The sequence below is a fragment of the Aythya fuligula genome, chromosome 3, assembly GCF_009819795.1.
Source record: "Aythya fuligula isolate bAytFul2 chromosome 3, bAytFul2.pri, whole genome shotgun sequence".
Classification (NCBI taxonomy): domain Eukaryota; kingdom Metazoa; phylum Chordata; class Aves; order Anseriformes; family Anatidae; genus Aythya; species Aythya fuligula.
In genome coordinates this window covers 112,065,855-112,091,856 of record NC_045561.1, presented here as the reverse complement: position 1 = coordinate 112,091,856, position 26,002 = coordinate 112,065,855, and the positions used below count along the sequence as shown (strand labels likewise).

The 26,002-nt window shown below is 43.0% G+C and overlaps 1 protein-coding gene across 2 annotated transcripts in view; it reads right to left on the bottom strand.

Moving 5' to 3' along the window:
* The window catches only part of EVA1A (eva-1 homolog A, regulator of programmed cell death), a 199,102-nt gene that overhangs the window by 105,703 nt on the left and 67,397 nt on the right, over positions 1-26,002 (bottom strand). Inside the window, exon 4 of one of the 2 annotated variants that reach the window (XM_032183515.1) lies at positions 11,741-11,893. In XM_032183515.1, coding sequence (XP_032039406.1) covers positions 11,741-11,893 — 153 coding nt within the window. Of the gene's footprint in view, positions 1-11,740; positions 11,894-26,002 lie in introns of those variants that run through there. The other variant, XM_032183516.1, reaches the window with a different exon arrangement.

Genomic DNA, 26,002 nt, shown 5'->3' with positions numbered 1-26,002 from the left:
AATACATCTGAGAGATGGCTGAATGATAGATGAGGCTACAGCATCCTCATAAATCACAGTCACCACCATGTCATGCAAAGCTCTAGAAGTGAAAACCTGGTCTTTTCTTTTACACCCGCCACCACCACCCCTTACTCCACCTCCCTCCCCATGTCTCAGGGCTATAAACACACTCAGCATCACTCATGCTAGCTGTTTTGACATGCATGTAGGTAACTTAACTTCTGAATGTAAACAAATCCTTAGGGAGCTGGGTTAAAGAGATCTCCAAGTATATTGGTACCTTTTCAGGAAGTGATTCCAGGTCAGAAGGCTTCACCTCCAATTACCGATTCCCAGAGCTCAGAGAGGGAATAAAATGGAGAATTTCTTATCCATAAATGAAGCAGTTAGCCACTCAAAATGATGCAGGGGAGCCAAGCCCAGCAATGTGGTAGAGCAGAGTTGGGTCATGGTCGCGAGTCATGTTTTCCAGACCTTCAGAAGTGGAAGACTTGATGCGGCACTCTCATTGCACTTGATGGCATGCTCATTTAGGGCAACATTTCCTTTCTTTTCCTGCTTGTTTGTTTGCTAAGTGCAAACTGTGCATGTTATATTAAATACTATCCTGATCCCATGTGTCACAGCAAAGGATACTCAAAAATGCCAACACCGTGGGGACTGTTAGTGTTAGGTCAGAGGTTGGACTCGAGGATCTTGAGGTCTCTTCCAACCTAGAAATTTTGTGATTCTGTGACAGTAACAGTAAGTCTGAAGTAAGTACTGCTAAGCAGAGAAAGGTCCCTGCCAAGAACCTTTTAAAGCCCACAAAGCTCAAATCCCACAGCATAGCAATAAAACTACTCTAAGTCCTCACAGGCAATACAGAACCCACTTACACAGGTTGGACCAGAGTTACCCTCTGCTTTCGTTAGTCTTGGATTGCTCCAGTACACTGCCTAAGAAGAAATACAATTCCTGGCTATGGTGAAGCTTCCACATGTGAAAGTGTTTAAAGATATCAGCTGTGCTTTTGGCATCTGGTATTTCAAACCAAAGTTTGTGTCTGGGGGACAGCGGGATCAGCTCACTTTATCCTCTCTACTCCTGGCCCCACTTTCTAAAAGTTGCACGTCCCTCCAGCCTCGCTACTGCTGCAAGGTCCAAGTGAATTCCCTTGCACAGCATCGCTCCACAAAAGCACACTGCTGGGCAGCTTCATTTCACAACTGTTAGTCTAAGCCCTCGATAGGCAATTCATCTTACCACTTCAATTTAGTATTCCAGGACTGCTAGGCTGATATTACTCCCTCATCCTTATCAGCTCGACCTCTGACAGGGTAAAACCAAAATCAGATAGCACCAGACCCACGCTGGAGGATTTCACCAGCTGCAACTTGCACACAGCACTGGCTTTAATACTAGAATCAATCTCAGTGATGTAATGTCCATATCATCAAGCTCACCACAATGAATGAGTTTTAGTCAGTTTAAGGCTGCTTCCCAGCATGAGTATTTCTTTATTACCTCTTCCTGGTGACAAAAATAAATTGGAGCCAATGCCTATTAATCACATCCGTTACTTTGGTTACTCACAGTTACTTGTTTTTCTCCAGCAAGGGTGACACATCCAAATCTGAAAGCCAAGCCATACATTGCTGCTTTTGATTGCAAAATCTATCTGGGTTCAAAATAATGTTTCCAAACAGTTTAATTTTTGCACTATGGTAACTCTTAGATGCTGTGGTGGAGATCAGGGCCTCTTCCAAGGCAGCAGTCATCACAGATGGATCCCCAGATGTAGACACCTTGTTTTGAGATGTGTGACTAATTGTGCAGCAAAGTTGGGCATGTGCCAGATGCCCAAGAACATCTGTGCCTTTGTTAACCTCATGATCAGACTCACCTGACACATCCACGTGCAGCCTGCAAAGGCACTGAGCTGATGAAGCAAGCTTTCCAGAGCAAGAATCATGTACACCTGAATGTGTTAATAAATTAGCATGCTGTAAGGCTGAAGGCAGTGGGTTTTTCCCACAGGCTGCCCAAGGGCCTAGAAAGGCAGCAGGGAATGGAACACACCTCCATTGACTCTTCTGTCAGAATAAAGAGTAAATAATTCTTCACAGACCTGAGGATCATGGGCTAACACAACATTTTCAATCTTTCACTGCTCGCTACAATAATTACTCTTTCACCTCAGCATCATATCAGCTTTACATCTTGATAGCCCTGATTGCATATTGGTCCTGTATGTCCTCATTTCATGTAAGAATGACATGTGTGCACTTGAAAAAAAGAATTGAGCCTGAGAAGAAACCTCTACCCACTTGTCATAGGAAGCATTATCTGAGTCTGTGAATTTAGCACAAAAATAGAAGCACTCATTCTACTTTCACAGAATCACGGAATCACGGAATCACAGAATCACAGAATCACAGAATCACAGAATCACAGAACTGTAGGGGTTGGAAGGGACCTCAAGAGTTCATCAGGTCCAACCCCCTGCCAAAGCAGGTTCCCTAGAGCAGGCTGCCCAGGTAGGCATCCAGACGGGCCTTGAATATCTCCAGAGAAGGAGACTCCACAACCTTCCTGGGCAGCCTGTCCCAGTGCTCCGTCACCCTCACCGTGAAGAAGTGCTTTCGCATGTTGGTGCACAACTTCCTGTGCTCCATTTTGTGGCCATTGCCCCTTGTCCTGTCCCAACAAACCACTGAAAAGAGGTTGGCCAAATCCCTCTGTCTCCCACACTTCAGGTATTTATACACACCGATGAGATCCCCTCTCAGTCTTCTCTTCTCCAGGCTGAACAGACCCAGGTCTCTCAGCCTTTCCTCATAGGGAAGATGCTCCAGGCCCCGTATCATCTTTTTGGCCCTCCACTGGACTCTTTCCAGGAGATCCCTGTCTTTTTTGTACCAGGGAGCGCAGAACTGGGCACAGCTTTTAAACTTTTTCAACAAATAAAACACAGTATAAGATCTTGAAGTATCAGACCAAATGATGAGCTAGCTATAAATGAAGTCTTCAGAAAGAGACTCACTGCCCAAGATACTATTTCCAGGAGTACATGTGAAGTGATGAGGAACTGGAACATGACTAGTGGTGCCTAATCAAGAGACGAATTCTGCAGCACACTCAGGCTCAGTGATGCTCTGTCTGCCTTGGGAGCAGACCTGCAGCTGGAATTAAAACAGTCAGCAGAACCCTAGCTGTCCTCACTGTATTTTGAGGAGCAGGTGAAAGGAATGAGCTAAGGCATATATTCCCTTGAGGGAACTCATTCACAGGCAAGTGACAGATCTAGAAGGAAATTCCTCCCAAGCAAAGGACGTGATTTCTCTCTGAAACATGCAGTAAGATTTCTTGCTAAAGGATAAAACAGGAAAAGTTACGTGCTGAGAGCTCTGAAGCAGGGAGGACAGAATGAAAGATGGAAGACGAGGAGGTCAAATAACTAAAGAGAGAAATCTGATTCCTGAAAAAAAAAAAAAATACTGACAGAGGTCTGAATCAGCACTGTGGTTACACACTTATCTGCCAAAAGATAAAACGAACTTCAGTGGATGGGAAAGAAGGATGTAAGTAGGAGGAAAGTAACTCCAATCTTGCAGGTGAAGCTGCTGCCTAGACTGCTTCCTGGAAAACCAAGAAACAACTCAGAACTGCCTCATTCTGCAAGAGAATCCCTGTCATAAGCAGCCAGGAAGGAAGCTTCCCTTCTGCTTTTGGAGTTTCTCGCTTATTTGAAAGATGTTCCATCAGCTGTGTTAATTCAAAGTTCATCCCCTTCATAAAACAACAGTTTCTGGAGATGATGATGCCTCTGCTTCAGCTGCCAAATTAGCCACCAGGGAAGCCAGTAAAGGATGTCTTCATGGAGTACTGATGAACCAGCCCACACCATGTGCTGTATATCAACTCCCAGGCATTTTCAGCTTAGCCCAAGTCCAATAAGTTTGATGTTCTTTTTAAAATCCAGTGCAGAAAATGGTTAATAAAGATGAGCTTTGTCCATCTAGAGGAAGCAGCCTGGGAGGCTGATTTGTTTATCATGCAGGAAACCAGGGGGAGAAAACCAAGCCACAGGTACTAGACCTTAAGACCAACCAATGTCAAGACCAGTAGAAACAAAAGACTGCCCTGAAGGAGAAAAGAAGCAGAAGTAGATGTCTAAAGAGGAAAGCTCAGGAAGTGGAGATTCAAAACAATTAGGAGGCTGTTGTTTTGGAAGACAGAACAATAGATTTCAGAAAATATGGACAGTAAATCTGTTCCAAACAAAAGAAAACCCTCTTCAAGTAGGAAATAAAAGAGAACAATTTGTTAGAAGAGATGGTTAAAAGCATTTCTGAGCTGTAAGGAGGGGCTCAAGATTTTTTTGCTGGATAGGGCACTGGAATGTGGAAGAGGGTTTGCAGACAGGATTGCTGGGGAAGTAACACAAGGGTTTTGGCCCACATATTAGCTCTGGCTTCCAAGGTCCCTGCTGCCCAGCTGTGGTCTGAGCACCATCTGATGTGGTACAGAACAGAGTCAGAGAGATGCTCCAGAATCTCATGGTCCGCACAAAGGCCAAGGAGAGTCTAACTCCTCAACAGCATCAAGCCCAGCCTGACATCTCCTCTTCTGTGAGCTTTTATAAGTTTCAGATACTTTTTATTTCGTTTCTGTTCCTGTTCTTGTGGTATTTGGTACTTTGGTAGCACGTTGAACTGGGTTTCTGATATACATTGCCATCATCACTATTACAAATAGTAGTAGGGAAATTCACATTGGTGCAGCTGGATATAATATCTATGTCTTGCACAATGTCACTGAAAACAGCTGGCTAAAAAGATCTACATCCAAACATTAGAAGGATGTGCTAACAAGGCCATTTTTACAATAAAAAATGCATTTTAATTAAAGAGGGAGAAAAATTACTCACCACACACTTCATAAAACTTTGGAAACTTGAGCAATAGGCCAGAAAAGAAAAATTATCTTAAAAAAAAAAAAAAAAAAAAAAGAACTTTAATTACATCTACAGACTGCAACTGAAAGATCCATTGTCCATTGCAGGCTTAATTACAGATGCCATTATTACATTTAGAAGCATTTGGTTTATAAAAGTGATCTGAAACCGTCTTATCAATTTGTAGCTGGAAGCACCCATATAAAACATATGAGACTCCAGTCTTGCAAAGACTGACTCAGAGTGTGTGAAGTTGAGCAAATTAATAAAGTTTTTCAGGTTTCTGAGTTAAAGTGAGAATCAGAGGACAGCAACAAACTTGGCTCCAAGAAGTCTCAGAGAACAAAGTCTGGGTCTGGCAACGACAGTAAAATTTTATTATTTAATTTGCAGCAGAAAACGGTTGATTGTGGTCCATAAGGCATTCAAGATACAAAGCAAAAAAAGCTAACAGCTCTTGCTTCAGCCAGTAGAAGATAGGGTTGGTGTATTCAATACAGCTACTGCTCCGTGAAGATCCTCAGTTTATCTGTCCTTCCTATTTATTACTACCCAACAATCTTCCTGAATATGGACGCACTTCAAAAAGTGCCTCCATCTGTGCTGAAGCAAGAGCTAAACTTCGGAAGCTGTGGGACTGGCCCATCTTTTTAAAAGACTATCCAGCTGACACAATCTGCAAGTCATTTCTTGCCCTTGCTTCCTAAAATAAAGCACAGCGTGCCTGCAGCCTCACGGGTTTCGCATTACCTTTGTTTCTCAGGCTCAGCATTCACCATCATGGTAATTTTGTCATATTCTTGATTGACATCTGAATTATTGTAAAAGGAACTGCATCAGTTCTGAACAAGTTACACTGGTTTTCGTTCAGGGTAGCTCCATGGAAATACATTGAAATGTTACAGATTTGTATCTCCTAAGTTCTTGCCTTTTATTTTTAGGAGTATATTCTGAATTTGCTTTTAGCTAATGCTAGGGCAACAGATGTCTTTTGTAAGATTGGTTGCTAAATAAGTTTATCATTCTGAAGGTGTTAGAAATACCCACTTTAATTCCCCAAATATTATATGAATACCAAAACAGAGCCTGCTAGTGCTATTTAAATTACAACTTTCAGAATTGTTATTTACAATCATTGCATGGGGTCATATACTCCACTGTAAATATTTTTTAAAACCAAGTTGAACCTTGGCTTTGAGAAAGAACTTGCCCAGAAGCAAATTTGAATGGCTTTCTTTTTCTTTTCTTTTCTTTTCTTTTTTTTTTTTTAATAGTAATTGTGTGCAAATAAAAAACAACTCCATATAAATATTTTTTATGACTATGGAACCCAACAATAGTTTAAGTTTAGAAACAGTTGTAAAGTAATTTTAATTACCTCCTGGTGTTTTGAAACAGAAAGTGAAACACTCAGACTATCCAAAATATGAAAAATAAGTTTCTGAAAGCAGGTTTTGTCTCACTTTAACTTTGCATTCTAAATGGATTTTTTATTTCGTTTTAGATTTAATTAGGTATTATATGTGAATTAAACAGCAACTGATATTTATTTAGTCTTCAAATTTGGGTACTTGTGAGTTTTATTGCATACAAACAGATTCGCCTCTAAAAACATGTTCTTAATCATCAACTGTACACATAATTAAGCAGTTTCTGCCCTGATCATAAATCAAACATGCATAGAGGGAGTCCCACCTATGTGAAGGCGCCCTCTGGATCCTGGCGGGCACCTTAGGAAAGAAAGCCAGAGTCCAATTCCCTCCCACATGTGCTGCTCATCCCACAAAGCCAGCGTTACAGCCATGTCATCTCTTGCACGGTGAAAGGCCAAAAGGCCATAGCACAAGAGCATTTCAGCCACAAACACCCAGATCTGCTAAAGGATAGCTGAGTTATGTGGCATTACCTGATCAGCACAAATTTCAGTAGATACCTCAGTCTTCTGCCATGCCAATCCCCCACTGCCTTCCCCATCAGTATCAGTGGTCTCGATTCCTCATCACCTCATCTCCACAGCTTGGAGGCCTTTTATTTTTAAGCATTTCACTTAAGACCAAGTTTAGACCACAGCCACGGACTTGTACTGACAGAAATATAGGGTCGAATATGTCTTGGTAAGGAGGAAGAGAGACAAAAATGCATGGCTGGAGGGGCAGTAGTCTCTTAAAACTAGCTCTAGTGTTGGCAAAAATGTAACATGTACCATGGATTAAAATGATTTTTTTATTGTATGTATTTCATACTTACAGGCTAGATCTGATCACAGGTAAACAAACTAGAAGGATCTATTATTTATATGGTGTAATAAATATTTACATGATGTTCTGTGAAAGCTCCGGTTCAAGTCATATATACATCTGCCTTAAGAGGAGGAAATCAAAACAAACTGGGTTAAATCACCTTCTGTCACTGCATAAAAATGAAAAACGCCAGGGAATGAGCACCTAAAGCACAGGCTTATTCACTGAAATCATTTCTCTGCTCTTTCCTTATCAGATCCAATGAGTTAGAGAAAGCCACTTCCATCTGAGTTTCCTCAGGGCTTTGTAAACACATCCGTTTTCTCTCTACAGAGGCACAGGAGAGAACCTGGGTGTTAGGTGACAAAGGTATTTCATTTCTCAGCACTTCTCAGTTTAACCCACACACCACGACCTCAAGCTGGGCTTTGGAGCTACAGTTCCTGCAGTCTTGTGCCAAGCCCAGCTTCCTTCTATCCAGATGAGGAGTGAGATTGCTGTGGGCTCTTCGTACAGCTGATGGAGAGACAGCATTTGTGAGAAGGAGACCTGGACCCTGATGTTAGAGGTGATCTGGACACATCCATCTTATTCCCTGTGATTCAGGGGCTAGTTACTATGAAAATACAAGTGGACATGTCAGGTGCACTGAATATGATGAAGGATATTGCTCCACTAAATCACAGAAAGGGTAATTGTTTTACATCCAAGTTCTTCCTCCTCAGTCTCCTAATTAGATCATTACCTTGCACTCAGATACAAGTAGGAAAAGTCCATTTTTAAATCAGCTTCCCGTGGTATAAACAAGTCAGAGATGCAGGCAGAGGCAGCTGCAAACAGCATGATAAAGGGGCAGAGGGCTCGCTGGATATTAATGGCTTGTTGCTTGCAAATAACCCTTTCCCCAGAGACCTCGCTATGCTCTGCGTATTGTCTCTGCACAAGCTGGCAGCAAAGTGGAGGGTTTATTAAAAGAGTTACAAACAAGGTCACATTCCTTTAGGAGCTTCTCAGAGTTCCCAAGGCACTCAAGGAGGGGTCCAGCTGTTTGCAGGGGTTTCCCATTATGGTCAGAGACACAAGTTTCAGCACGTTTCCGATTAAAAAGGGATCCTGGCAGTTTTTCTCTTTAACATGACAGGGATAGGATGGAGTCCTTCACAGTAACGTTCCCTTCTCAGATGCTAAGCACATTCATGTAGACATGGACAGAAAGCATGCATTTGGCAGGGCATGGTGTGGGATGTCTGGCTCGGGGATCCCACACTACTCAAAAGCAGCACAAGGGTGGCTGGGCTGTGCAGGTGTTAAAGGGCTGCAGTGCCTTAATGCCTCAAACCACTCCAGCCGAGTACCCAACATACCTCATGTCTCTGCAGAATCCAAGAAACTCACTTTGAAGTGGACTTTATCTCCTCAACACTCCTACAGGGGTACATGATCTTGTTTTTCAAGGCAGAAGCAACAAAAAAATAAATGATTTGTCCCATTTTCTAGTGAAAGAGTCAGAAATATATACACTGCTGTGTTAGGCCAACCCTCCTCCCCATCTCTCCGTTTGTTAAGTCTCATCTGTAGAAGACGTGGATTTCTAAATTCAACCCAAATGTGCATTTTGTTCAGGAAAAAAAAAAAAAAAAAAAAAAAAAAAAAAAAAAAAGGAATTACATTTTTTGAACTGTTTTTCATCAGGAGAGGAAGATAGCCTTCCTCACCTCTGGAGCGAGTACGAGTTCTCCACTCATCCATACTTTGTGCTGCCTGAATAAAACTAAACACTGCAAACTTGTCCAGGACCTACTTCCCAGGGAAAGGCGCTTTGCCAAGGCTCAGGAGTGACACAAATCATCAGTCCCGTGAAATTCAAAAAGAATAAATCTTCCCTGTGCAGAACGTGGCTGGGTTCTGCCTTACGGGAACTGGATGCTGCCACAGAGTCTGAGTCACAGCCGTGTTTGTAAGATCAGCTCCTCACAAATGTTTGGGATCAAAGGCTGTCACGGAGCAACCCTCTCCATATCTCAGGGCTGTGGAAACGTGCAGAGAAATGTTCTCTTGCTGGGGAAAGCTTTGATTTATAAGCTGTGATGCTTTCACCTACTCCTGAAGGAACAGAGTTGCCTGCTGGGCTAGGCAAGCCCGTGGCAGGAGCACGATTTCTGGAGCAGGTTGGGGGACTCTGCAAGCCGCTCCCACAACTGCTAGTGGCAGCTGGGAGTGCAGCCCCCTCACTCTGGAGCTGCAAATGTATGCATGCCTATTATTTCTTGCAGCGCATCGTGGGGAAGCGCAGTGTGAATGTGCTTTTTACTGATTTGGGTTGCAGATGGATCCTACACCGGTTCCTCCTGTGGGGCCAATAGAGGAGTGATAATCGCAGCCACCTCCCCTGCATCGCTAGAGCTCTGTCCCGTTGGGGCAGCTCCCAAAAGATAGATGAAGGTAGGGCAAGCTGACGATAAGCAGAGACTGCTTGCAGCACTGGCAATGTCATCCTGAGGGAATCGGTGAGCTACTGATGAACACTCTTAGCAGACCTGGACAAACACCCTCAGATGTGGCTGGGATTTGAGAAATGGAGTATGGAGAGTTGAAAGACCACCAGCTCACTTGTAGTGATTTACCTCACACACACACACCCTACACCTCTCATCCCCAGCCTGGCAGGGCATGCAGCCAGCCCCTATCCCAGAAACATTTCCCATCCAAGCCATACCTGTCCATCCTCCACCAGCTCCCCCAGCAGCACCAGGCTGGCTTAGCCGATATCCAAGACTGCAGCAACTACAAACACACAGAGTTGCTCCTCTCCAACAACCTAATTATTTTTAGAGTAAGCCCACAGCTTAAAACCCTGCACTGGTTTTCATTTAAAAGCTGATGCTGAAGGAAGTAGCAGTACTGGGACGAGCACACATCTCAGTAGCAGGCTGCATGTTGCACTTTAGGACCCAACACCTTATTTCCTTGGGAAAACATCACACTTTGTAGAGTAGCCGTGCAATTCTGCTTCATACCTCACTGCTTGTTCTCTTTGCTACAGCTTTGCTCTCTGAGCAACACTGTCTTCCATCCCATTTTCTAGTTTCTCAGCCATTACAAGTTTCAGGACTTCACGCTTGGGCAGAGAAGAGGAAAACGTTACCTTTTGTGACTTTGATTCAAAATGAAAAGTTTTGCTTCATGCTGACACTCAAGAGCAGGTCCCAATGCTCATACTTCATCACCAGCGTGTGCCTCTTTCTGCACTCTCAGCAAGGACAAAGGAGGGGTGGTGTGCTCAGGTGTACAGTAGAAACCCATCAGGTTTCGCTGACTTATCATCTAGCAACAGAACCACCATCACACCAGTGTGTGCACCCCTAGGCCATCCCAAAAACCACAAGAAGGAGGTCTAGGCTAACCTGTCAAACGTATCTGCTTTGGCTTCTGCTCTCTGGAAACTGGGGGACAACAGGAGCACATCCAGAGACATATGTCACTTCAGGAGATGGGAGGTAGCTTGTTAAAGGACCATGACTCTCCTGACATGACTGAACCATGGCAAAGAGCAGAAGACCCCGAACTACTCCACTATGCTGCAATGCTCAGATTTTGGCAGTTACACAACTAAGGCACTCATCCTACTGCACAAATAACTCGACTGGCCTGACTCCACCTGTGGTCTCCTATTGACACCCATAATCTGCGTATCATATTTCCAAGCAGCCACTTCACATGCTTCCATGTGAATAACTTTTAACTCCTTAAGGGCACAGGATTAGCAGCTGGGAAGCCAAAGATCTCCAGATACAGCTGAACAGATACCAGCACAGGCAATAGCAGCCCCTCAAGCTTCCCTTCTGAAGTCCTTCCCCCTCAAGAGGCAATTCCTTCGGGAAAGGGGTTAATCCCCTCTTAACCCTGCAGGAAAAGATGGTGAGGAATGCTGACCACAGGATTCTTCACTGCGGACACATGGTCTCTCTGACACTGCCCGAAACACTAAAGCTCATTTCACGTTGGCTCAAGAACAGACAGTTCTAGTGAATGTTTTGAAGTTTATCAATCTTTAACATATGAATGTGAGAGACTATGATAGCCTGGGAGTAAAGAAGCTCCTTGAAGGCACTGTAAGTCAACCGTAACATGATGCAACTTAACAGCTTGCTTTTTGAATTCTCACCCCTTGATTTAACTTTTATTAACATTTAAACATGATGTCAAGACTTAGCCACATCTGCTGCTAATACACACCTCCATAGTATAGATAGAGGGTATGGACCACCCGGAGGGCAGAAAATTGAACAAGAAACTCAAGTGTATAGCCCCATGATTTTGCCAAAAGTCTGCAGCCTGCTAACTTGGCTAGGGCATCTATCTGAACCTCAGTTTGGTGCTCATGATGAAGCTCACCCCTGGCTAACGAAGCACCACACATCAGGAGCACCGCAGTGGCAGGTTGCATGTACCAGTCCTGCCTTTCCTGCATGGGTTCTGTGCCAGCAGCACGTGATGGCAATAAATGAAACCACCCTGCCCAGCTCAGTGGGCTCTGCCGAGCCATTCCCCTGCTTACCAATCATGGGCATCCCTAGGTTTTGGTACGGGCACTCCAGGCTGCCTCCTTGTGTCCTTCCAAAGACAGCAGAGTAAATGGCTATCACCATGCTCTTCTTGCAGCTCAGCCGCAGCTTGTCGTCTTCACAGGCTACTTTACTCTTGTACTCGTCTGGAAGGAAACAAACACTTAATTACTCAGCTGATCCAGAGGCAGGCACCCAGCACAAAGGGAGCCTTATCACCTCCCCATGGCGTGAGCTTGTCAGAGGCAGCAGTGATTTTGTGCATGCATCCAGAGGTGCACATCTGCTGCCAGAAGCCCAGCCTTACGACTGCGTTTGCTAGAGTAGCAGGGATCATTTGCATTATGCATTCTCTCTCTGGCATTATCAGCACCTTTAATGAATGCTGTTTAATCTACCCCATGTGAGTTCCAGTAAATTGCCAATAATTTCATTTTGCAGGCATGTAAGTGAGGCATGGCAACTGAGTGATTTCCCTGTGGTGATACTAGAAGTCTGTGGCATGGGAAAGTAAAGGCACAATTTTAGGCACTTTACTCATCCACAGATCAGCACTTCGTGTGCCAAGTGTTCATTCTGCATTCTGCCTCCCAAATCCTTCTTGAAATGGACAATCCAAACCACAAAATCCACTCTTGCTTTCGTAAGCCTGGTGCACACAGAGCAGTCACTCAGTTTACATCTGTCAAAGAGACTAGGCGATTATTTCACAAGAAATCACAACATTCCCTTCTCTTTACTATTATTATCTGTATTATGGGAACCCCTAGAGGTCCCAACCTAGAATAGGTCCTCCCCACGTATGTCTGCCAACACACCACAGAAGATAAACACTAGTTTGAAGAGCTGAGTCTTAATAGCTAGAGACCTACAAACGGGAAAAAAAAAAAAAAAAAAAAAGACAAAGAAAACTGATGTGGCATGTCTAAGGTCACCCCAGCTGACCCAGGGCACAGCCACGAATATAACTTCAACCTCCCCAGTCTCGGTAGTGTCTTTCCATTTGATTACATTATTTACCACTAGAAATGTAGCCACAACAGGCCAAAGACTGCTCTCGAGCCCCAAAGCCAGCTGGTATAGCTCACCTTGCATTCACAAAGCATTCACAAAGCATTCACAAAGCATTCACTCCTCCATTCCTCCCCACTGCAAGGTGCTGCATCCAAATCACCTAATGGGAAGGGTCCCTGACCCGTGGCAACCTCCCTGGCATGATCAGTCATCATCTGAAATGCTGCTGGTTGTCCCAGGTCAAAACGGTGCCACAAAGCATGCTAATGACTAACAGTGTAGGTAATCATCAGCCAGTGCTTGCAGCTGCCCCTGGCCCTGTATTTAGCATAGACACGAGTTTTGTCTCTCCGTGTCACTGTTTCTCTAGGCCTGATATCACCACTATTAAATATAAACATATATATTTACATATGTGTGTGTGTGTGAAGATTTCTGCAAAATCCATACATATCAAACCACTTAATAACTGAGAACACAAGATAATAATTACATTGCAGTTTAATGCTTAAGTGTTTACACCATGGCAGCTGTGACATAATGGGACATTTTTGTCTGTATTGTAACTATAGGTCCAAGAATCATTTCTTCCTAATGGGAGCTGGACACAAATGTTCCACCAAAGTTGAATCGCAGAAGAATTTAGGTTGGAATACTCCTCAGGACACCATCTGGTTTAACTCCTGCTAACAGCAGGGCTAATTTCTGCATTTGATTATTTTTTTCAGAAGAAATGACATGAAGGAAACACATATTATACCAAAACAGACATACGATGATTTAAAATAAACGTCTGAGAATAAATGACTCCTTATGCTCAGCTGGGAAATTCCTACTACAAGCTAAAAAACAGCTCCCTCAAAATATCCTATTACCTGGTGATCAGAGCATCCACCAGAGCATGGAAACCACTCACAGACCAGGTGACAATCTTAACCCTAGACACTGGTTATTTGGGTATGCAATCTTCCTTCTCCCTCATCAGCTTTGTACAAAAATCTCTTAAAAAAAGAATACTTTTCATCCCACTGCAGAAAAACTTTCAAACCTCCAAAATATTTAAGGATGGGAAAACACTTTCTCATCCAGCTCTACTCCCTGTAGATGAAGACAGACTAAAGACCTATCTCATGGAGAGAATATGACTGTTTGAAGAACACAGATCCCTCAGCAGTGACAAATCCACAACCAGGTCAGTGTATAGAACAGAGACAGGGCAGGAACAGAAGCTCTTTTTAACATCAGAGTAAGCTCAGAAAGGGGATACCTCATACAGATGGAAAGAATCAGTCAGCCCATAGTATCTGTGTAGGTATTTCAGCCACTATCACCACAAGGAGATCTGAATAATATAATGAATATACTGAGTTAACTTCATTTCTAGTTGTCTTCCATAGGACTTTTGTTTCTTCTGGGAGGGAAATGGGACCAGAGCTTTAGTGTGGATAAAAGTAAAAAGGGCATAAAACAGTGCAATAGGACAAACTACATGGCTGAAGCGGCTGAAATACGAAATAGTTGATTAACTTTAGAAAAAGATCGATTTTGACGTCTCTAAAGAGCACGTGCCATGGTCCCCTGTGAGGGTCTTATTTCTTACAAGGCAGTAACTCAATTTCCTCTTCTGATTCAGTTATTATTAGCTACTTCTCCCAATTATCAAGTATAAGTGATTGCTTTACCACATGTCCTGTGGACCCACATAAGGTCCCTAAAATACCGATTAAATGCTGTTGACTGTTCAAAGTCAGAGTTTGGAAATTTCACTGGAGTTCTATGCAGAAGTCACTGGGATGCACAGCCATTCGCATCTCTGCTGACAGCCAGCACCAAAGCTCTGCCTCTCACATCTGTAGTTCCTACCCTTGGAGCTGCTCCAGGAAATCATGTTCAGAGCTGGTGGGGGGAGCTGCCTGATGGATGGCTCAAAATACAAAGCCAGGGCAGTGAGTCTGACCGTGCACTCCATGGGGACTAGTGTAGTTTATGGGTGATGTGCTGTTGGCATGATGCTATGTGGAGTCAGAGGGCCATGACATCTGAAAGAGATGCCACCTCCTCGTGGGCACTGACTTCGGCCTTAGGAAACACCTAGTGGAGCTGCTGGTCACCAGGGTCATGAATACTTGGTTCTGGATGAGTCTAGGCAGGTTAGAAGTGCAGTTGCCTGGGCTGTCACTGATGAAAAACACAGCTTTCTTAAAAGTTAGAATGAAAGAAGAAAAAATAAAGGATGAAGTACCCAGTGGTATTTCAGACTCCCCAAAATTTCCCATAAGCTTGATCACTGGAGAACAGATGCTCTCAGTGTTTCAGGGCAACCTGATAGAAATCTGGATAAACAAACCGATAGAAAGTGATGTTACAGAGGACACAAGCCTCTGAAAGCATTTTCTGCTTCATAGCATTGCCACCTCCATCTTAGCCAGGATGAACTAAAGCCAGCTGTCTTTCATCCAGACACTGATGGCTCCCAGGCATTGGGCAGTGGTAAGGACTGTGATTGATGCAAAGAAAATAGAGAACTAAGCATCACCCATACATTTACTGGTACTTCAGCCCATAATAGCCTTATATAAATATTGAAAAGAATCGAGGCAGCGTAAGTGACAGAAGAGATCTGGGACTGGGAATGAATCTGCATTTTTCTCTCTCACTCTCCCAAGCAGGACTGGCCTCCTACAGATCAGTCACAATCTGGTCCTAAGCCTGCTCTAACTGTTACAGTCTGGATATAATTCAGTCCAAATGCAAACATTTGTATTAGTGGGTTTCATGTTTCACCCTGAAAAATTAAACACGCTTAAATGGCCTAGGAAAGGTGGCAGTGATATTCAGCAAATGGCTTACTCAACTCTAATCCCCCATGCAGTCATTTGTAGGGCAACAGAGATTTACCATGATTAAGATATTTGCTAAGGATAATATCCCTTTTATTACTGCCTGTTTTCAGAGACACTGGCTTAAATATAACTCGACAGAGAGAAACCAAGGAGGGAACAGCTGCAGGCTTTTCTAGACACATTTTAAAGGTCAATATATGACATGATTATAACATAGCTAGAACAATCGAGGGAAAACAATTATAAATGTTTCTAATGGAAAAATTGGCTCTCTCAAATAGCAAAGAGAACAAGACCCATTGTACTTACAGGATGTGTGCAAGAATACTAAAATATTGACCTGTAGTAAATAAATTTACCCAGTGACTTAATGACATTTTCATCTATGGTCCATGAAAATTTTCTGAATGATCATGATTGGGAAGCTCAAAACTAAATTCATTTGGCTCGGTCTCTGAAAGATCTTAGAAATAAAAGTTTCTAAAACCATTTTGCATCTAACAAGCTGATGGAATGCCTTGTCTAAAATTATATTTTTAAACAGAACTAGTAGTGGAAAAATTTTAGGAAATTTTGCTAATTAACATACATATGGTTCGCATAATCAGTGCATAATAGTTGACCTATTTCCCAGATCAAAGAGCTGGAAAGACATGGAAAAATTAATTTGTGGAGGGGCCCCTGGTGGAGCAGGCTGTCCCCCTGCAGCCCAGGGGTCCCACATGGAGCAGATCTCCACAGTGCAGCCCGTGGAGGAGCCCCCGGTGGAGCAGGTGGATGTGGCCTGGAGGAGGCTGCGGCCCATGGAGAGCCCCTGCAGGAGCAAGCCCCGGGCTGGAGCTGCTGCCCGTGGGGGACCTGTGCTGGAGCAGTTTGCTCCTAGGGGATGGACCCTGTGGTATGGACCCATATGGGAGCAGTTCTTGAAGAGCTACTGCCTGTGAGCAGCCCCCGCAGGCTCAGTTCGGGAAGGCTGGCATCCCGTGGGAGGGACCCCACGGAGCAGGGGCAGAGAGGGACCCTGAAGGAGTGGTGGAGACAAAGTGTCAGGGACTGACCACAGCCCCCATTCCCTGCACCACACATAGGGAGGAGATGGAAAAGGGTGGATGGGGGGGACATGGTTTCAGTTTGCTGTTAGTTCTCACTGCTCTACTCTGTTACTGGTGGACAATAAAGTACATTAATCTCCTTTATGCTGAGTCTTTTTTGCCTATGATGGTAATTAGTGTGTGATCTCCCTGTCCTTATCTCAACCTACCAGCTTTTTTTTTTTTTTTTTTCATTGTGTTTTCTCCCCTTGTTCTGTTGAGGAGGGAGAGTGAGAGAGCAGCGTGGTGGTGCTCAGCTGCCCATCGGTGTGAAACCACCACACTGCTTCTAGCATTCAATACCTTTTGGGGTCCGTTTTTCCTCTCCCTGCCTCCTGATTACTGACCAAAGGGGATTGTATTATTTTCTCTGTACATTTTCTGTTGCCTTTTAGCAACCACCACAGATGGTAATCATGAGTGACCTCCCTGTCTTCAGGACATCCAACTATTCCACCAACACTAGTCCTATTTTCCTTTAATGATCAATGAACTTTAAGCAGTGGTTAGCATTGATGTACAAATAGGGACAGGACAGCATAGGGACAGCTCTCTTTTTCACACAGCCACTCCCCCCACAAGAACAGTGTTAAGAGCAGGTACATCTCCCGTGCACTGTGTCACTCTTCCTACCCACATCTCTACCTGCACCTATCAGTGCTTGAACCACCGTCAGCTAAAGCAAGTTGCTTAGGGCCATGTCCAGTCAAGTTTTTAATATCTCCAAGGACTGAAACTACACAATCTGCTTGGGCAACCAGTTCCAGTAATCTTGTTGACCATCTGAAAGATGAGTATAGCTAGTATCTGTTAATATCTCTTCTGGGAGAATCGAAGTGATAAGTCTCCAAGAAAAGAAACATGACAGATGTCCCTAAGCAGCATCTGTGAACAAGACTGCCTGTGCAACCAGACTGCCTGTGAACCATTCAGCTTGCAGATACCCATTCAGTACTCTTCCTCATAACATGTGAAACTCATTTCTACTTGTATATATTCCTGTTTTCCCCCATAATCAGCAAATTTCCAGGATCTGTGGTACATCTTCTGTAAGAAAGAGAATTCTTTGAGTGCATGTAGATCTAAGTTGATCCTCCCAAAATTAAAATAGATAAGCTCATCTCAGAGCAGGCAAAGGTGCGTTGGACAGCTTCCACTGACTCCTGTACTCTGTGACGAAGGCAGTTGGACTAAAAGGGTATCTGCCCGTTGGTGCTCCCCTTCACACCTTTTCCCCTCTCTCTTATTACAGTGTTCTTGTATTTATTTACTGTTCATTTTATGTAAGCATTTGTTTCCTGAGCCTTTCTTACTCTTTAAAGATACAAGCAGATTCTGGCCTCTAAGTCCCCAGATGTAAATAGGTCAACATGGATCAGAAAATCCTAACAGCTTCAACTGCCTATTGTTTGGAGCACGGCACATTGCTCTGGCTCCTTGCTTTTAGTTTTCTTCTGGTTTCCTTTCATTCATGAGAGATGCACCTCATATCCTGGGTTTCAGGACTTCCCCCAGCATCTGTGTCAACCTGCTACTAATGAGAACTTTTCATTCATGTCAGGATTTGAAGAAATCCATATCAACCAAGTCAGTATTTCCTTAGGCAGATTTGGCTGGAGAAGATCTTTCCAAGCCAGCTAAGATTTCTATAGTCCTCAGGTACAGACTCTCCTCTGACTCCCCCACAAACATTTAAACTGTGGATGATCTGGTCATTCCCTCATTTCAACATTCACAGTCTTTGTTATTTGGACCCTTTAATTTGGAGCATAAGTACGTGAGAATATCACAAACTGGTACATTTTCAAATAAATATCTTTTAACATCATTTAAGTTTGAACTTCCCTTTGAGAAACTTGTTTTGAAGATGCTCTAATATAACTTTTAAATATTGAAGTTTGCTGCCCTCAATGGCCTGGAGCACACCACTTACTTCTGCAGAAGCTAATCTGAAACTCAGAAAGGTGCAGCGTGGATGACAGTCCAGTTATACCAAATAGGCTGTTTGCCAACTTCAGAAGTATCCTGAAAACTCAAAACTGCTAAGTTCTGGAGGTCTGAAACTGTTTCGACAAGTAAGAAGATTGTTCTTTGTAAATGACCTTGTCAGATTCCTTTAAAATTACGAGTCTGATGCACCCATCCAATTTGCAGTGTTTAAGAGGAGCCTTTCCCCACTGTCACTTTCATTAGTCTGAAGTAGTTGTCTTTTTGTATTCTGCTCCACAAAGTCTGGCAGTGTTGCAAATTAACTGCTACATTTCATTTCCAAAGTTGAGTTCTGATGCACCTAGCTGCACTTTCCTGCTGGACAGAAGTGTATGGTTATCTAAAGAAGAACAGAGCATTATTGAAGTATATACACTAGGCTGCAAGACGAGAGTTAAACAAAACCCTTGGGAGCCAGGGATGAATTTAATTCTTGTCCCACTTCTCCCACTAATGAATTTGGGCTAATTCTCTGAAGTAAGCATTCAGTCAAATGGCTTTTCTTCTGTCTGACCCTCTGTCTTGCCATTTATTAGTCCCCATTCGAATGACTTGAGAACCCACTGGCTAAACTTCAGCAAAATGTGCCAGAAAAAAATGAGGTGACAGAGGCAGTTTAAGGCCCTATATGTTTTGTAAAAACTGGTAGACAGATACAGAGGAGAGCCTAATTAGTGCCAAAGCTGTTGGTTATTGTTGCACTGTCCCACCAACCAACCTGCATGGATGTAATACTCAGCTTGGCTATGTACATCTATGTATGTAATACCCATGGCTATAGATCTGGAGAGCTACACCATAGGAGGTAAAATAGAAAGCATTGTGAAAACTTTTGCTACTGCAATGAAAAGATGGAAGGGATGCACCAAGGAAAAAAATTACTTGAATATGTAAATAAAAAGACTTCATTAGTTCAACTGCTTGCGGCACTTTTGTTCATCTTTTCCAGTGATGGTGTAAATATTACTATTAAAATAGCTGGAAGGGAGAATTTAGTCTTTTATATCATAAAAAGTCTTCTCCAAATGTCAAAATAATGGTGCTAATAATTCTAACATGGGAACATTAAAAGGATAACTGATTCATACTTTTGCATAAAATCCATGGGGTTGCCTAGAGCATAAAACAAGGGAAAATGAGGCCTACTAGATTAAAAACTGGTCTGCTGGTTTCCTAAATAATTAAACACACAGCATTCCCTCAATGGCTTTGTCTAAGAAGGAAAAATGTAGCTGGAAGAAATGCACAGTTACCAAATCTCCCAAATTCCTGTAAGTCTCAATGCCACAGAAATCTTAGCTCTTGGATATCCCAGCTCTTGGAGACATGATTAGGTGACAACCTCTGGTGCTATTTAAGTAGTCAGAAAAGCAAAAGTAACTGTGAAGAGCTTGATGTGCCAGTAGTATGATAAAAAGTTGAAAATATCAGTAAATTCCTGTTTTAAAAATGTATCGTAAATCTGAAAACCAAATGTGGGACTGATATGGAAAAAATATTCACAATATTGGAAAGAATTCATTACAATGTGTCTATCCCAGTACTTTTCAGATTTACTTTTCCCTGTATTTTTTTCCATTTTTTTTACTTGAGTAGAGCAACTGATTTATATTTTCTGTCTTGAATAACTCCATATACAGGACTCCCTGCAGAAGGCCTGCATGAATTTACCTCTCTGTTCTGCTTCTTGCTCTGTGAGACCAAAACACATGGTTTAAACTGTGGCTTCAATATAACAGATCCAAACTTTCATAAAAGTAAATGTTTGCAGCATTTCAGTTGGATTTATTAAGCATATTGTTACTGGGATATGCTTTCCTTGTCCCGTGTGCCAGAAAACTCACCAGAAAATCTTGAAATCTACCATCCAAAGCTTGACAACTTCTATCACAATTGGACCGTGCTGAGACTTGGATTTAGGGCTTTCATTCTCAAAAACCTGGGCCCTGGTTCCCCCATGTTTAAACACCCCAAGGGCCCAGCCTTGCTTTTGTGAGGAGAAGGCTCCCAGATCACTTTGTTTCACACAATGTCACATCTGAAGCACTGTCCACATCGCAGCCTCCATCCTCTGCCCAGGAAGGTATCACTGGCAGTAAGAATGCCCAAGGATGGGCTGCATTTCCTGAAACCTGTTGTGCCTCAGGGCAAAGGCTACCAGGTCCTTTTGGCAATGCCATCTACTCACCCATCTCTGCAAAGAAAAATGACAGAGTATCCTTTTCTTGTCCTTCGCTGAAAATCCACAGCTTAAAAGGGTTTAAAGGGTTTTCATTTTTCTTCCTTTTTTTTTCTTTTTTCCACGTCCAACCTCTCAGAAAACTTCAATGCCAATGAACAAAAGACATCTGTAAAAGTCACAGCCTATGATGTATACAGTTCAGGCAGAATGGAAGGGGGAAGCCATGAGAATGTATTTTTCAGTGGTCCACATCTGGATACTGGAGGTCTGACCCAGCAAACTTTATATCCACATCCTGCTCATCACCACCTCTCTGTTCTCCTTTTTATCAGGCCTGACTGAGGAGTTTGAAGGAGAACTGGGATCTTTATTTTTTTATTATTTATTTTTTTTAACTCTCCCAGGTCAGCAGCGGTTTCCTTCTCTTTCCTCTACTCACACATGTTGGGGGCAGCAACTGACAATAATCTCAGCACTCACTGACAATGAAATCACACGGTCCTCTTAATCCTGCTCCTGACAGTCAAAGGATTGCTGTGCTACAGAGACAGGGCTATTGGACAGCCACTGAAAATCTCTGTGCATCAACGGCTTAAAACAATAGTAATCGTTAGCATTAACATTTCTCTGACCCAGATCACTGATGGATCTGTCCGCTGTTATTTATAGCATTCCTTTATTTACATCTTTTCATCACTACGGAGTTTGCTGCCTGAAGTTTTATTGCCCTTATAAATTTACCCTCCCTGCACCATCTTAACAGTTTTGAACTAATACAAATAAGCAAGAGCAAGCTGATGAATGCAGGAGGTAAAAGACCTATTTTACTGCCTCAGTGGCTGGGCCAGAAGGATGTGCCATTTTAACAGCCCACACTCCGCCGCACTGCTTTAGAAAGCCTGGCCCACCAAAAAGCCAGGCAGCGAACAATACAGTGAACTTCTCCTGCCACCAATAAAGCTGTCTTATGAAGGAGATTAATGCTTTTCTGAAAGGGTTGATAACTACTGAATTACCAATCTATGCCAGCACTAAAATCAATCACCAGTGTTAAAGGGACCAAGGATATATTCAGGTCCCTCTTTGCTCTCATCTGCAATTTCTACAAAGATTCTGTCTTTCCATGGCATGCTGTTCTTGCTCACAGCATTTGCAAATTCTGCTCAGAGAGTGAAAGCTTTAAGGATGTGTAACAAGACCAGGCAGTCACCGAATTTATCAGAAAAGATAATCCTCAGCCCAGAAAAGTCAGTGGCAAAGCTCGCACTGAAGTCAGTATTGTAGGAACAGATCACACAGAAATTAAAAGGCACACAAGATGCATTCACTGCAGTCCTACATCTTCCTTCCATAACGTCCTTCCCAAACTTTTCAGTTAATCCATTTGAAAGGTGAGAGCAGACCCAACCAATTCCCCAGGACATAAAAGGCAGCTTCAACTTCACCAGCAACTGGGAATCACCACCATGGAGGACAGCCCATCTGATAGGCTGCAAACTTGAAGACAACATTTATTTTTATCAGAATTTTTATCAGAAGATCTAGTTAGAATTAATTCCTAATCGATTTCAAAATTCAATTGCCTTCTAATTAGAATTGACTCGTGCTGTTAAAAAAAAAAAAATAGAGTTTTCTGAGTAAGATTTTGGCAAGAACATCAGGATGGGCATTTCCAAGTTTGAAACAGTCATTGCAGTTCACAAGAATTAACTGGACTTCTTAAATTAGAATTAAATCTATGGTGGAGAGAATAAATGCCTGCTCTGTTATAAACGTTTGCCCAGGTCAATTTTCAGCACAAAAGTTTCCCCATAAATCAAAGCTACAGGCCCTGAACTAGAACAAAATGACCTCCCCCCAAGCCCTTTCCTCCTCCTACCCCATAAAAACTTTTGGCACTTTACCCTTTGCCAACAAATGCAGGCTTCCCAGATGCATTTCTCAGAGCCTTGTGCCTTTCACAAATACGTTCTTGTATTGTTACAGGGGGATTTGAGCTGCAATTGGAGACCGGGTCACAATCTAGGCTTTCTGAAACTTCAAAAGGTTTTAAGCTTGTATTTGTGAATAGAAGGGAGAGCAGCAAAGCTTGGATTTACACTTTGCTACATGACGATGAACACAGGGAAGCCTCACACTCATTGGCCTCCCATTATCACACCCAGCTGCTCCAGCCAGCACTTTAAAATTAAATAAAGACAATAATAATTAAAAATAAATGAATAAATGGATGGAGGGTCTGTCTACCAGAGTCCTTGAATTCATATGCTAAAATAGTAACCGCCTGATAGGAAAGAGGGAAATGTCACTAGAGTGTCACAGGAGGCTGCAGCTCAGGCCATTCAGAGCTGAGAAGGGGACAGTGCATCAAGGACAGTGTGGCAGTGGCATCTCGTGGGTGCAAAGGAGACCAGGAAAAGGTAACATGAGGGGAACTCAGAGGGGAAGTCACAAAAGCAGCGTTGAAGCCCTCTCTTCTCTCCGTAGCATTGTCAGTGAATGGCCACCCAAACAGATCTCATCCTAAATAATCCTTTAGCAGAGAGAAGCATGCATTTATGCCTTCATTTTGTCCAGGAGCACTGACACTTTTGAAATAGAAGGCCAAAAAGAAACAACCACAAAAGTCACCATGGGCAAACAGATGCTCTGCAGGGACAGTTTGATCCCTGCTCCTACAACAGCCAGAGCAGCAACCAACCTGGTAAAAAGCTGCAATGTCATTGCTGAGGCACAGTAAGATGACATTATTTCTTTAGCATGATTTGGGCAGCCCCAATGATTCTCTTCCCAGCCAGAATCAGATCTTGCAGTCCCTCTGGAAAGTCAGGCACATAGCAAATATTTCCTAGCTTACAATAACATGCAATCTGTCTCTGAAGTAGGGGGATGAACAAGCACTGAATTGTTTAAATAATATTGGTGAATCCAGATTTCAGTTAGAGGGAATTCATGTTAGACCAATTAAATAGTATGTCAATTCCCTGTAATTATATGTTCCTGCAGCCTGCCCGGTAATTATACTTAATGGGTCTAAATCAAATCAGCATGTTACCTGAGAAATAATTGGATTTGTGTGCAATTTTTTAATGATCCTGAAAGGTACCCTGGAGAATGAAATCCTCTGTGTGCTCAGGGCCTGACCCTAGGCTTTGGTGTGCTTTGGACATAGATCTCAGGCTGCCTCAGCCCTGATAAATTAAATGTGCCAGCTCTCTGGCACTAAGGCCAACTGGCATGGAAGAGCCTGCAGCCATTCTCACGAATTTTGTTAGCCTCTAAAACAAGGTGGCCACATCCAAACTTTCAATTGGAAACTATTCCTGGCCAGCGCTAAAGCCCAGATTGGGCCTGGGAGTTGGGTTGGCCTGCTTGGTCTGGCCCTCAACAGAGGTTTAATAACATGAGTGATGGAAATCCTGTGCCCGCAGCAGCTCTCTGGCACTCTTTGAGGATCTGTCAACACTAGCAAAGCACAGCTTCAGGTTTCACTGCCGACAGTAACATCTCCCAGCCTTGTCCTGCAGGGACTCCTTGGGAGGGCTCTGTTGGGCCTGTAGGTACCGGGATGATTTACAAAGGAACATCCAAGATTAGAGGCACAAGTCATAGATGTGCTCTGCTGAGACCTGTACTGTACTTATGAGCATCTTCCCAAAAGGCTGGTGCACATTTGAAACTAAAGCCCACATGCAGTGGGAAAAGAAACAAAAAGCTAGGCCCCTATATACTTTGTTGAACCTTGGCCCTCAAGCCACGTAGAAGCAAAAAATACGTCTCATTTACCCCAAGCTGACAGGGGATTGCATTGATCATTTCTGATCTCGTTAACAATCCTGTACCTTAGAGTTAAAAGTATACACACAGAGTGTATTTATTTACAAGCAGAGAGAATACACAGGACTGCCAAACTTCTGCCATTTAAAAGCAGTCCCAGGCACATATCTGAGTCCTGTACATGCAGATGAGTGCTCCCTAGACCCCAGCTCCAGCCATTGGATCACAAGGGACCAGGATTAACTCAACACTTCCCAAAACACACAAGCTATTGAATTTCTTACTGTTTCTGGTTAAGCAAGCACCGCTTAAAGTTTCCAACCTTTGGAAAGCAGTCTCCGCCATTTGGAAAATGTGTGGTTTTCAGTTTCAGCATGATATACTGTTCTTCATCTCCTTGGAATTCTGCCCATGAGGAACCAAAATAGCACCTTGCCTTGTGAATGAACCCCATACAGCCAGTGAGCATTGAAACCATTAAATTTCAAATGCAATGTAACATCAGAGGCATAACTGCAGTGACAGTGGCTGGAGGGGATAACTGCACCATGTAGTTATTCTTCAGCAAAGGTACAAGTAAAGGCCACTAACTTCAATGTTGCTTTCTTTCAAGAAAGGCTTTCTTTTTAGGTAACTGAATCTATTCAGGGGCCTTTTGAGGCTCCAGAATGAATCTGAAACTGGGAGGGCTTGGGCATCCTTTATTTATATTAAAGATGTCCTGTCCAAACTCTGGAGGCCTCTTCCCAAAGTGTCTTTCATACCTGTATGTAGGAAAACTCACATTTCTTCTTCCTAGGTGGGCATTTTGCCATGCTTCATTAGCATGGTCACATCAGGCTCCCTCAATAGGCAAATATTTAGAGGACAATTCAGACTTGAAGTGGCTTCTTATTACAGCACTTCAGTCATGTATAATGTTAAGAATGACAAAGCCAGGAACAGAGGCATAGTCCAAAAAATTGCACACATCTTTTGATAAAATAATGGATCAAAGCATGTGGCAGGCAGTGAGCTCCTGAAAATGACCCTCAGGTAGTCTTCAGTTACAGTTATGGGTGCTCGGGCTTTCTGGAGCAACGCTTCATGAGACCACAGCTTTGGGGATCAATTCTTAAGCATGAAGACCTACCACTGAATTTATTTATAGCTCATAAACAATACTCAAGTACTCAATACTCAAAAGAGACAACCAAAATCTCTCTGTGTTTTTCATTCTGTGGACCCATCCTTACCAGTCTTCTCATTAACATTCTCCTAGCAGAAGGGTGGAAAGACATGATTATCAGACTCAAACAAGCATTGGGCTCTTTTTCTGAGACTTAAAATTAAAGCACTGGATCATCAAGGAAAGGTTGA